This window comes from Phalacrocorax carbo, chromosome 2, assembly GCF_963921805.1.
Source record: "Phalacrocorax carbo chromosome 2, bPhaCar2.1, whole genome shotgun sequence".
Lineage (NCBI taxonomy): Eukaryota > Metazoa > Chordata > Aves > Suliformes > Phalacrocoracidae > Phalacrocorax > Phalacrocorax carbo.
Window position 1 is genome coordinate 65,625,631 of NC_087514.1, and position 13,265 is coordinate 65,638,895.

Genomic DNA, 13,265 nt, shown 5'->3' on the forward strand with positions numbered 1-13,265 from the left:
TTAATGTTCTTCATTAGTGATGTGCATGGTGGAATCCAGTGCATGTTTGGCAGGTTTATGGGTGATAGAAAACTGGAAGAAGTGGAGACTGAATGGGTGTGCTGCCATGCAAAGGGAGCTCAACAGGTTGGAGAATTGGGCCAACAGGAACCTTGGGGAGGTGCAAAGTCCTGTCCCTGGAGAAAGAAAACCCCATGCACTAGCACACACTGAGGGCAGCAGGAAAGTAGCTTTTCAAAGAAGGACCAGGGGCCCTGGTGGACAAGTAGTTGACTGTGAGCCAGCAATGTGGCGAAGAAGGCCAACAGCAACCTGGGATGCATTGAGTGTTGCCAGCTAGTCAAGAGGGTTGATCCTCCCCTCTTCTCAGTACCAGTGAGAACACATCATCTAGAGTGCTGTGCCCTGTCCTGGGTCCCCCAGTACAACAGAGACGTGAATATACAGAATTGAGTGCAGTGGAGGGCTACAAAGATGATTAAAGGGGTTGGAACATCCAACACAGAAGGAGAGGCTGAGAGAGCTGGGACCATTTGGCTTAAAAGAGAGCAGGCTCTGGACTGGGGGGTTCTTATCATTGTACATAAATACCTGATGAGGGGAGTAAAGCACCAGGCTCTTCTCAGTGATACCCAGAGAAAGCACAAGAAGTCACAAATTAAAATAATTCCAGCTGAGCACAAAGAAACCCTGTTTCACTGTGAAGGTGGTTGAACCCTGAAAGAGGTTATCTAGAGAGGCTGTAGAGTCTCCATCCTTGGTGATATTCAGAACATGTCTGGGCATGGCCCTAAGTGCACTCTAGGGATAGTGGACTAGACAGTCTCAAGCCATCCCTTCAAACTTGAACTATTCTACGTTTCTAATAACATCATGTGCATGTGACTTCTACATTTGCATATGCTTATGAGTGTGAATTCTTAACAATGTTAGTGTTCAGATACTCTGTGAAGGTGGATGTTCTGCTGTAAGAGAAATTAAATAGAAAATATTCTTTGTAAAATCAGAGATATTTTCTTTTTTGTCTGAAATGGTTTTGGCTTTGAATTTTGTTTGGTGATAAATGCAACAATCATCTGAGATGCTCAGGAACATAAAATTGAGTATAAGAAAATATTTGTACCAACACACTATTTATAATGCGTAAATTAATGTGTATATTTGTTTATATAGAAAAAATATATTTATATATATTTCGTGTGTACATTTATTTTCATCTGTTTTCTTAAAATACATGTGTCATTTCTAAAAGCAATGAAATACAAGATCATATTTGCATACAACTTACTTATTTCCTTTGTGTTGGTAAATTGCTTGCAAGTACTCTCCAAAAACTGGTCAAGTTGAGGTAGATTTTGAAAAATAAACCACAGTTGTGGACGTGTCTATGAAATTATTTGACAATGTTTTTTTATAAATTGTTATAGGTGACAGAGGTTTCTCCTAATGTAAGTAAAAGCAGTCAAGCAGAAAAAGAAGGTCGCGTGCACCAGTGTTTTGAGTGTAATCAAACCTTTTCTTCAGCCACCATGTTGACACACCATAGTAAAGAGGTTCATGGCAAGGAAAGAATACATGTTTGCCACATCTGCAACAAAGCCTTTAAGCGGGCAACACATCTCAAGGTATTTGGTAATATCAGTTGATTGTTATGTTAACTCATTCTTTTGTTTAGGACTTCTTGGAAATGAAAGGTACCTATTATCCCTTTACCTTTCCTTTCCTTTTACAGTGTGAGGTGTACATCTGAGAGAGGGAGTCTATGTGGTAATGTATACACAGATAGAGAACTCTTTTCTGGAGCATGGAGAGGATTTTAATGCATATATTGACTACAGAATGAAAAAATTTTTATTTATTAATATTAATTTATTTGCTGGTCATGCAAATAATAAGTGCCAGAAAAATTTCCCTTACTTTCTTTGCTTCAGTGTGGTATCACTTGCTAATACTGATTTCCAGATAAGCTTTTGGAATCATAGGAAGCTATCTGCTTTGCACTCTATCATTTGATTTTTAGATGCTCTGTGTTATGAGTACAAGTGACATCTACAGGTGAAGCATTTGCTTTAAAACATCCTTATATTATTGCTGTTGTCTAGTGATATTTTCTGTCTAGCTTTCTCTAGATTATGAACAGCCTGATACTGCCAAGTCTTTTCAAAAAAATTAGTGGTGTGTTTAAGTTTTTAAGTGGATTATAGAATGTTTCTGTTAGGAGCTATACTAGGCAAGTGGTATGTCCAGGCCAGTATCCTATCTCTGAGAGATACTGAAAGGCAGTGATTTGAATAAGTGTCTTATGAAAAGAGCAAACATACACTATAACTTGATGAGAATTTTGCCAGCTTCCCACAATTTATAGCAGGAAGTTTCTGGAGCCAGAGGCAATGTCTTTATATTAAGTAGATCTTAGAAGAGCTTTTCAATACATTTCCTTTCACTTTAGTATCATGTTTTAAGGAAATACATCCTATTTATGAAGCTCACCCCTGTGAACTTCATCCAGTTATGAAGTTCATTAGTATTTCTTTACTAATGATAAAACCCAAATATCAGTCTCGCTTCATCTTGTTTTCTTAGAACTGGCTGGTGGGGGGTTGTTTGGTGTTTTTTTTTTTTCATAATTAAACCTTGACTTCTATTATACACTGGGCCCAGGTTAAAGATATGACTAGGAGCCCTCCTACCCTGATATGGCCCTTGGATTATTATTCATTATTGCTTTTTCACGTAGGCAGTGATGAAGTTCCAACAAGAAGTCTAAGGGCAGTCAAAAGATACTTCAGGGCAATGGGATAATTGGTTAAGGGATCAAGAGTGCAAGCACCGTTCTCTGTTCCTCCAGTTGCAGGGAGTGATGAGGGGAGAAACAGCAGCAGTTCAATAACTGCCTCCGAGACTGGTGTCACCGGCAAAATTTTGGGGTGTTGATCATGAGTCAGTGCACACGACACCAGGCTTGCTGGTGACCTGTCTCAAAGAAGGAAAAGTATATTTGCACAGGAGTTAGCAGGGCTTATTGAAGGAGCTTTAAACTAGATTTGAAGGGGAAAAGGGATAAAACCAGTCTCCCTAGAGATAAGCCTGGGGACAGCATGCCAATGTTCAAAGGATGGTGTGCTAGCAAAGTCATTCTGTCTGATCCACGATGTACTGAGTACACTGGAGCACATTTAAAATGTCACTGTACCAATGCGTGCAGCACCCTAGCCATCTCGGTGAAGGCAGGGGATGGAGGTCCACGTGGCAGCAAAGACGCAAGAGTGGTTGATGCATTAGAAACCACGAAGCGCCTCAGAACAGTCACATAGGCATTAGGGCATCACCCCCCAAAAAAGGTGGTGGGATCAATAGCCTGCCTAAAGTGCACCTATACAACCAGTGCACACAGCATGGGCAACAAACAGGAGGAGCTGGAAGCCATTGTGCAGTGGGAAAATTATGACATAGTTGCCATCCTGGAAACATGGTGGGATGACTCGCACAACTGGAGTGCTGCAATGGATGGGTATAAACCCTTCAGAAGGGATAGGCAAGGAGGGCGAGGCGGTGGGGAAGCCCTGTATGTTAGGGAGACTTTTGACTGTCTAGAGCTTGACAGTGGTGATGGAAGGGTCGAGTGTTTATGGGTGAGAATCAGGGGGAAGCCCAACAGGGCAGATGTCATGGTGGGGGTCTGTTACAGACCAGCCAACTAGGAAGAAGAGGCAGACAAAATATTCTATAAGCAGCTGGGAGAAGTCTCACAATCGCTAGCCCTTGTTCTTGTGGGGGACTTCAACTTCCCAGATGTCTGCTGGAAGTACAATACAGCAGAGAGGAAACAGTCCAGGAGGTTCCTGGAGTGTGTGGAAGACAATTTCCTGACACAGCTGGGGAGTGAGCCAGCTAGGGAAGGTGCCCCGCTGGACCTCTTGTTTGTGACCAGAGAAGGACTTGTGGGTGGTGTGATGGCTGGAGGCTGCCTTGGGCAGAGTGATCATGAAATGACAGAGTGTTTGAAACTTGGAGAAGTAAGGAGTGGGGTCAGCAGAACAGCTGCCTTGGACTTCTGGAGGGCAGACTTTGGCCTGTTCAGGGCACTGGCTGACAGAGTCCCCTGGGAGGCAGTCCTGAAGGACAAAGGAGTCCAGGAAGGCTGGGCATTCTTCAAGGAGGAAATCTTAAAGGCTGTCCCTGCGTGCCAAAAGGCAAGCTGGCAGAGGAGAAGACTGGCCAAACTGAACAGGAAGCTTTGGCTGTCACTCGGGGAAAAAACCAGGAGAACTTATGACCTTTGGAAGAAGGGGCCGGCAGCTCAGGAGGACTACAAGGATGTTGTGAGGTTATGCAGGGTGAAAATTAGAAAAGCCAAAGCTGAACTGGAGCTTAATCTGGCTACTGCTGTAAAAGACAATAAAAAATGTTTCTATAACTACATTAGCACCAAAAAGAGAGCTAAGGAGAATCTCCATCCTTTATTGGATGTGGGTGGAAACATAGTGACAAAAGCTAAGGAAAATGCTGAGGTACTTAATACCTTCTTTGCCTCAGTCTTTAATAGCAGGACCAGCTGTTCTCTGGATACCCAGCCCCTGAGCTGGGAGACAGGGAGGCAGAGCAGAATGAAGCCCCTGTAATCCAAGGGGAAATGGTTAGTGACCTGCTACACCACTTAGACATACATGAGTCTATGAGACCAGGTGGGATCCATCCAAAAGTCCTGAGGGAGCTGGCAGAAGTGCTCACCAAGCCACTTTCCATCATTTATCAGCAATCCTGGCTAACTGGGGAGGTCCCAGTGGACTGGAGGTTAGCAAATGAGATGCCCATCTACAAAAGGTCCAGAAGGAGGATCTGGGGAACTACAGGCCTTCAGTCTGACCTTGGTGCTGGGGACAGTTATGGAGCAGACCATCTTGAGAGCCATCACACGGCACATACAGGACAACCAGGTAATCAAGCCCAGTCAGCATGGGTTTGTAAAAGGCAGGTCCTGCTTGACTAACCTGATCTCCTTCTATGACAAGGTGACCTGCGGAGTGGTCATTTGACACCATTTGCTGCAGCTTTCTCCTGGATTAACTGGCTGCTCACGGCTTGGACTGGTGTACTCTTCTCTGGGTAAAACGTTGGCTGGATGGCCAAGCCCAGAGGGTTGTGGTGGATGGAGCTAAATCCAGTTGGTGACCAGTCACAATTGGGGCTCCCCGGGGCTCAGTATTGGGGCCAGTTCTGTTTAATGTCTTCATCAGTGATCTGGACGAGGGGATCGAGTGCACCCTCAATAAGTTTGCAGGTGACACCAAATTGGGCAGGAGTGTTGGTCTGCTCAAGGGTAGGGAAGGCTCTGCAGAGGGACCTGGACAGGCTGGATCGATGGGGCAAAGCCAATTGTATGAAGTTCAACAAGGCTAAGTGCTGAGTCCTGCACTTGACTCTCAACAATGCCATGCAACGCTACAGGCTTGGGGAGGAGTGGCTGGAGAGCTGCCTGGCAGAGAAGGACCTGTGGGTGTTGGTTGACATCCGGCTGAACATGAGCCAGCAGTGTGCCCAGGTGGGCAAGGAGGCCAACAGCGTCCTGGCTTGTATCAGGAATAGTGTGGCCAGCAGGAGCAGGGAGGTGATCGTCCCCCATATTCAATGCCAGTGAGGCCACACCTCGAATACTGTGTTCAGTTTTGGGCCCCTCACTACAAGACAAAGATCGAGTTGCTGGAGTGTGTCCAGAGAAGGGCAATGAAGCTGATGAAGTGTCTGGAGGGCAGGTCTGATGAGGAGAGGTTGAGGGAGCTGGGGTTGTTTAGCCTGGAGAAGAGGAGGCTGAGGAGAGACTTTATTGCTCTCTGCAACTACTTGAAAGGAGGTCATAGCGAGGTGGATGTTGGTCTCTTCTCCCAAGTTACCAGTGATAGAATGAGAGGAAATGTCCTTAAGCTGTGTCAGTGGAGGTTTAGACTGGATACTAGGAAAAAATTTCTTCGCTGAAAGAGTTGTCAAGCATGGGAACAGGCTGCCCAGGGAAGTGGTTGAGTCACCATCCCTGGAGGTACTTAAAAGTCATGTAGACCTGGTGCTTAGGGACACGGTTTAGTTGTGGACTTGGCTGTTGTAGGGTAATGATTGGACTCAACGATTTTTTTTAAGGGTCTTTTCCAACCTAAATGATTCTATGATTCTATTAAACTTACCCTGCAAAAAAGAGATTCGAAAAATATTTGCAGTTGAGCTCAGATCAGGAACAATGTGGACAAAAAAACTTGTGTTAGATAAGACTAGGTGATGACAGAGAAAGATGTGTATTTGAAAATTGGCTTCCTGAATGGATACTTTCTGATGTGAAAGACAGCCTTATTTGATTTATTTGGGATGCTTCTTTATACCATGGCTTTATATAAGGAAACAATTCCTGCTCAGTACAGTGGACCATTTTAACCTTCAGATCCAAACACATCAGCATTTGCAAAGGATCACATTTTGTTAGCTCCTAAGAAAGGAGGGTAATGTTGTATATATGGGTAAAAAAATTGGATAGTGAACCTTACCAGGTGATGAGGAAGTTTCAACAGTTTCTTCTCCCATATATAAACTAGCAGTGACCAGCTAAGTTTTTGGAACATTTCATGAGAAATGTGGCAGAAGTTTGCAGTTTGATACAGCTGATCCCCATGGAAGCACTATTACTGTCTGTTGACCAGCATAAGAGTTTGATCTTTATCAGTCCAACTAGTGGCTATGAAAGCTGATAAATCTTATTTCAGGAAGGTTTTCTTTATCCTGTACAAACCCAGTAGAAGATTTCTGATCATGAAAGTCAAAATGAATCTTCAAATCATCATTTTTCAGTTTTGGTGAAGAGGAGGAGAGGATGTTTTAAAGAGAAAGACAGTTGGCCATCATGTCATAAAACAAATTCCACCTCTTCACCAAACTCTTTTCTTCATTAAGGTGTTCCAGAACATTGGCTGCGAGCAGCCTTGAACAGGAAGCTCAACAAAGATAAATGAAGCCACAGGTTTTGGGAAGGGGTCAGTGTTCAGTGATCTCTTACTGAAGGTCTTAATTTTGTACTGCTGGTATTCTGGAGATCATCAAAAATATTAAGAGCACTGCCAAATTTCAGGCTTCCCAGAAAAATCCAGTAGGAGGTAGGAGTACCAAAGTTCAAATGCCAGTACTTAACTGTATTTGTTTTTTCCAAAGGTGGCAGTACCAGCAATTTCACAATTACCCACAAGAAAATCGTTAGAGATTCTATGTATGAACACCCCCAGTGACAAAAAATTTTCAGTCCAATATGTTCAGTTCCCCTTTTGATGTTGGTGACTGTCCTGATTTTACTGCTTCAGAAAGGAGAATCTTAAGACATGTGCAGTGACTAAACTGTCCAATTCCATGTCATTAGACAGTGGAAATACTGGCAAAGTGACTGTAGGTAGTAAAGAAAGCATGGACATCATTCTAAAATGAAAACAGAATGAGGTTGTGATCTTACTAAAACAATGGAATGAAACTAACTTCATTGCCATACTTTCAGAGGTGGTTTCAATTAATGTTTCAAGACAGGTGGAGCATGAGAGTTGCATACCAATACATGTGGGGTGGGGGGTAAAGGCTTCTTTCAAAGGTTTCCTATTCTTATTTTCTAATTAGATAACACTTGTTTGGGGCCCCAAGATACTTCCTATCTGCAAAAATATAAGAATTACACAAATAAACTTGTAAAATATTGTATGAAAAATCACAGAAATACTGACATGTCTGTGAAGAAGTGCTTGTACTTCACAGTGTTGTATTCCATGAACTATTTTCCAAAAACATATATTTTACAGGAAAATTGTAAGGGATTTGCACATCAGTGCAACAGATTAGTATCACAAACTGTTGCTTCAGAGAAAGGGGACAGAGAAAGCTTTACAGCCGCTATCTTGATGCTCTCCTCTTTGCTTTCAAGTAGAAAATGGGGGGGTGGGTGTTGGGTTTTTGGGGTTGGATTTTGCTGTTGTTGTTGTTTTGGGTTCGGGGTTTTTTGTGGTGGTCAGAAAGAAGCAGCCAGTTTCAGATAATTTTTCTGGAGTAGGCCATAGCATGCTTCCACCATTTCAGTGCTCCAGGAGGTAAGGAATAAGATAAAAGCAAAATGTTTTCTTCACCTCTAACCCAGCTGCGGTTTGTGAATCTCCTGTGATTTTTCTGAGAAGAGCTTTTATTATTTTCCCTATAATACTATATTATTACAATTACTATGATAATAATGTCCTTCCCTGTAACTGTCACGCTGATTTTCCAGTGAAACCAAATTCTGCAGGCGCAGGTTGCTTCAGGTCATGGAGTGAGAAATAGGACTTCATAGACATCAAGAAGGTTTATTGTTTAGGTGTAGTAAAGACTAATTAAATAGTCTATTCTGTCATGAATAGACTAGAAAAGAGTTTCCACACACATTTTTAGAAAGCGGACAAGTACTCACAGTGCTGTTTCACATACACTTCTAGATTAGTTTTTTAGATTAAATATGTTTGTATTTGTTTTCTTTTGTAGTCTGAATTGTATCTTAGTATTAATAAAGAGGTTTAAATGAAAAAAAGTTAATAACATAACGTATTCCCTTATGCTAGCAAAATTTCTGGGCCCAGGATCAGTGAATTAAAAACACTGAAGAACTGTTATTAATGCTTTTTCATAAAGATAAAACATGTCATACCCTCATTCTGCTTTCTTACCTGTAAGAACCTTAGTGATTTTTTATTTTTTAAATTAAGCATTCATTGTGAAGTAGTTCTGTTTGGATGCTGATACTGTGTAGCTCTGGGTGTGTGTTGTGATAGTCCCCTCTTTGAGGCCTGTACAGTTTTACAGTGATGCTTATTCAGGTGCTGAGTAGGAATACCTATGTATCACACAGGGTGGGAAAATGGATACTTAGAGGGGAGGGAAGAAATCCAACAATAATTTACAGTGCACAGTTGTCCAAAAATCCATGTTTGTAATTTTTGGGGATTTTTTATTTTATTTTACTTCAGATAATTAGTGAAGGGACTAATGTATGCAAAAAAAAAAAAAAAAGCAATGCATACAGTTATTGACAGAGGTTTTCAGAAATGTAACGGTACTGATGCATCAACCTTACAAAGAGCTGATATACAAAAACGATCTCTTATTTAAAAGAAAAAAAACCCAGCAAGCTTCCATCTTCTTCCAGTTTGTCTGCTGATGACTAAGATCCTCTGCTTTTCTCTTCAAAGTGTGAATATATTTCTAAGTTAAATACTGAAGTTTTTTTAAATTGTCTGAAATGTATTTTTTTTTTCTATACTGGCTTAGGAACACATGCAAACCCATCAGGCTGGACCTTCACTGAGTTCCCAGAAGCCTAGAGTGTTTAAGTGTGATACTTGTGAGAAAGCTTTCGCTAAGCCAAGTCAGCTGGAAAGACATAGCCGGATTCACACAGGTAACACCAGAAATGGTTTCTATGTGACAAGATTTCCTCGTGAATATATGGCTGTTAAATTTGTAGTCCTTGCTCATGGTTTCAGGTAACTGCATTTAAATATCAACTTAAGCTTAGAAAAAAAAAAGAAGTAAATTTCTAACCCAAAGAGTTTGGAAATTAAAATGAGAAAGTGCAGACTTGAAGTCTCAGAAACGGTGATGTTTTGTTTAAAGCCAGAACATCATGCTCAGAGGTGTGACGGAGCGTCTCTGTATTTTGGGACTGGCAGTACTGCAACGGTAATGTGAATGCACGATCTTGTATCTAAAAGTTCATCAGTCTCTGAAACAGATTAATGAAAAGATATTTTAAAGCCTTGTTTCAAGTGGTGTAAAGACACTGGATATGATCTTCAAGCATATAGGAGAACGTGCAAATGAGTGGGTGTGCTCAGTGACGTTAAATAAGGGACAGTCTTGACTGCTGATACTGACTGCTGTGTGCAATGCTTCATTGTCATTGAACTACTAAGTTCATCTGTTTCTAATGCCAGGGCTTTTAATTAGTTTTGTTCTTTTCTGCTAAATTATTTTATTCAACTGTTACTCTGTAAAAAAACTATGCTAGCAATCACCCATTTTCTGTGATAAAAGTGCTTTTTCAGGTTGCAGCTTCTGCCCTGCTCCAGGTTGAAAGCTGTACATAGAATAGCCCAACTGCCTTCCCCTTCATCTTCTGTATCTTAAGAACAGTGTTCTTAAGAACACGAGTTCTAAGTGTAGGAGTCAGTTCTTCAAAATAATTTGTCTTTTTTCCATACCGCTGCTAGAGTTAAAAAGGAAAGGGGGAAGTTACCTGTATTGCTGCTAAGCTGAAGGGGACCAAGGAATTTGACTGGATGTGCTGTAGCATAAGATGACCCCCAAAAAAGGGTAACTCTCTTTCAGTGAGTCAGCCAGAGCTTTCTATTTCCCCAGTATCAAGTTCTGGTAGCTAGCTTTTGGCTGCTCTTCATGCATTTAAAGCAAAGTTCCTAATCTCTTCAAGTTATCTTGTTAACCCTGTCATTTTTCCTTGCTTAGCATCATTTGCTGCTCTTGTGAACTACAATTTGAGTTTCATCTTTGAATGGACCTTCACTTTGCACCTTCAGATTCAGTCTTGTGGTTTTTAGTGTTGCGTTTCTGAACTTGCCTATATATCCAGTGTCTTGTGCATGCTCTCATTTCATGCATCAAAACTTTCTCTTCTCTGGCTTTTGACAAATGCAATCTCATATAAACACACACACACGTATGCATCCTACCATGCTGTTCCAAATGTTTGGAAGGGATATAAATGTTTATTCAGTAGTACCTTTGAATTCTTTTTATGTGTGTGTATGATATCTGATAGGTTGTTGATGTCTTGGGACCACTGCTGGTATTGATAATTTGCATTATCTTAATGTGTCCTTACATACTTGTCTATCTGTTAATTTCTTTTTCTCTTACATTATGTTTATAGCAAGTTCTTAAGGTAGGGTCTGTCTCTTTGCTCTTTTTTCATGAAGCACTTAATATGGTGGAGTTTTGGTCTACATCTGAGGCTGTGTACTGTGATTTTATGAATAATAAATGGTAAAAGGCTTTCCAGGGAAGGCAGGCAGAGGGGTGGGGGGTGGAGGGGGAGGGTAGGGGCGTGGGAGTAGATGAAGGTGAAAACATATTAAGATTACCACAGTCTAGGAACCTGCTTTAACTTCCCATATAGCAGTGGCCATATAGAAAAGTCATTGTTATGTGATGAATGACTGAGTCTTCCATTAGGGTTAAATTAGTTCATACTTACTATTGCACAAAAGCAGTTACTGAGACATAATTAATCAAGACAGGGTCATACTTTTTCTATCTGTGCTTTCTTGCTGGCTTTCACAGTATATTGTGAGGTTTGCATAGAAATTAATGTAGCCTGATACTTGTTTTAGCATGGATAAAAAGAAGAAACAGAGAATAATTTTTCAGTGATTCTGAATGTTTGTGGATGAATTAGATGAGGCCTATACAGTGTGCAGCCTACTTTGGCATTTTTTGATTTGTTCTGGTAAAATTATTTTGGCTCACTTCAGTTGCCTGATTCAGCACATGATTTGTATACCATCAAAGGTAAAATAGGAGCAGTAATTGCAAGAGCTGTTGCACCTCATTTATACATGAGTCTTCAAGCTTTTGGGTTTTCGGCAGCTGAGAGCCGGAGAGGTCCTAGGTGCTGGCCCTGACTTTTGTTTGCATTTCATTCAGTTGCTGAGAACTCTGCAGTAGGAAAGGATAGGTTGGATAGAGACAATTCATGAACTTCGTGAATTTATGGTTTGGGTCATTTTGTGAAGGAAATTCTGAGATTTAGGAATCCTAAGAGCATGTTTAGAGATGTTGTAATGGGAGACATGGATAGATAGGGGAGGTGCTGGGCGTAAGAAGCAGATGAAGAACATGGGTGATCGTTGAGCTGGAAAGGGATGAGATCCTTATGCACTAAGTTGTGAAATACTGCAGTGTGGGCGATATGTATCAGAAATGGCAGCTATAGAGTACTGTAACAGGAGGAGAAGTGTTCAGTGCAGGTGTGATAGGATAGACTTCAATGTTAGTGGGACGGGTCATCTACTTTCAGCAAACCTTAACTTCTGGTAGATAGGCAATAACTCTGGATGAGGTTAATGTGTATTTGCAGCCATTTGTCAGCTAGCAGCATTCATCGCTGATCAGTTGCTGGTAGATGCAATTACTGTACTATGGGTGTGTATAAGCATGTTTTATAAAGAGTATTTGTACCAACTGGTTGAAGGTGGTTTCTCATTTGAGTACGGGAGGCAACTTTGATCTGATCTCCTAGAGTTGTTTTTCATGCATTAGGGGTCTCTGCTGACCCTGTGTATCCTCATCTATCGGGTTGACTGCTTATGCTTCTCTCCCCTCCACCCCTGGCCCTGAGAGAAATGGTGATTGCTCTTCCTGAGAGAAAACTGAAAGGGAGTAGAGCTGCTTTGTGGTTACTGAGGTAGAAAGTAGCATTCTGGTCATATTCGGGGCAGGAAAAGAGAGACAGGAGTTACAGTCCAAGATCAAAAGCCTTTAGAATTCCCCAATAATTTTCTTTCTGTGTAACTGACTTAAATAATACAGGCTTTAAAAAAAGTGCCAGTTCAGAGTTTCACAAAACAATCTGAAAGCAGGGAAGAAGGCCAGTTTCCCTTTTCCCTGCTTTGATTCATGCTGCCCATTGTAATAGACAGAGCACTTCAGGAAGGCTGGGAACAGACGAGAGTCCCTTTATGCATCTCTCTCTCATAAATCTGCACCGTCATAAGGAAAATTCTTTCTATTTTGGAATAACTTGTAATTTACTCAGTAAATCCTCAGGTACTTCTGGGTTTCTTGTACTTGGGTGCTCACATTCTGGGAATGCCCACAAAAACTGTGCAATTCTTGCTAAATTCATTTTTATATTACAGCTGTCTGACATTGAAACAGCAAGTTAATACACATGATGGTAACTTTTTTCAGAAAAGAATGTTCTTTTTAAATCCCTTAAGACCAAAAGAGTGAAAATGTGCTGCACAGAAGTTTCTAGATGGGTGCTCTTACATGAATTATGATAGGAAAGACTAACCTAAGTCTAAACAGATTTGCTTTCCTAAAAGGTGTGATCCTTGTCTGTGAGAAAGTGTTTGTGATTTCTATCTTGGTTAAGTATTTTTAACCATGTCTAGTGGGCAATACCTACTGAATCAGTGGCCAGAAGGAAAACACGTTGTTTCTCTGAATAGCTCTAAATATCTTGAACTTTCAGATTTATCTGTGAA

The 13,265-nt window shown here is 41.2% G+C and overlaps 1 protein-coding gene across 5 annotated transcripts in view; it reads left to right on the plus strand.

Annotated features, from left to right (window-relative positions):
• The window catches only part of ZNF236 (zinc finger protein 236), a 94,472-nt gene that overhangs the window by 77,740 nt on the left and 3,467 nt on the right, over positions 1 to 13,265 (plus strand). For all 5 annotated transcript variants that reach the window (XM_064443127.1, XM_064443123.1, XM_064443124.1 and 2 more), the window contains exons 30-31: positions 1,428 to 1,625; positions 9,310 to 9,439. In XM_064443127.1, coding sequence (XP_064299197.1) covers positions 1,428 to 1,625; positions 9,310 to 9,439 — 328 coding nt within the window. The remainder of the gene's footprint in view (positions 1 to 1,427; positions 1,626 to 9,309; positions 9,440 to 13,265) is intronic.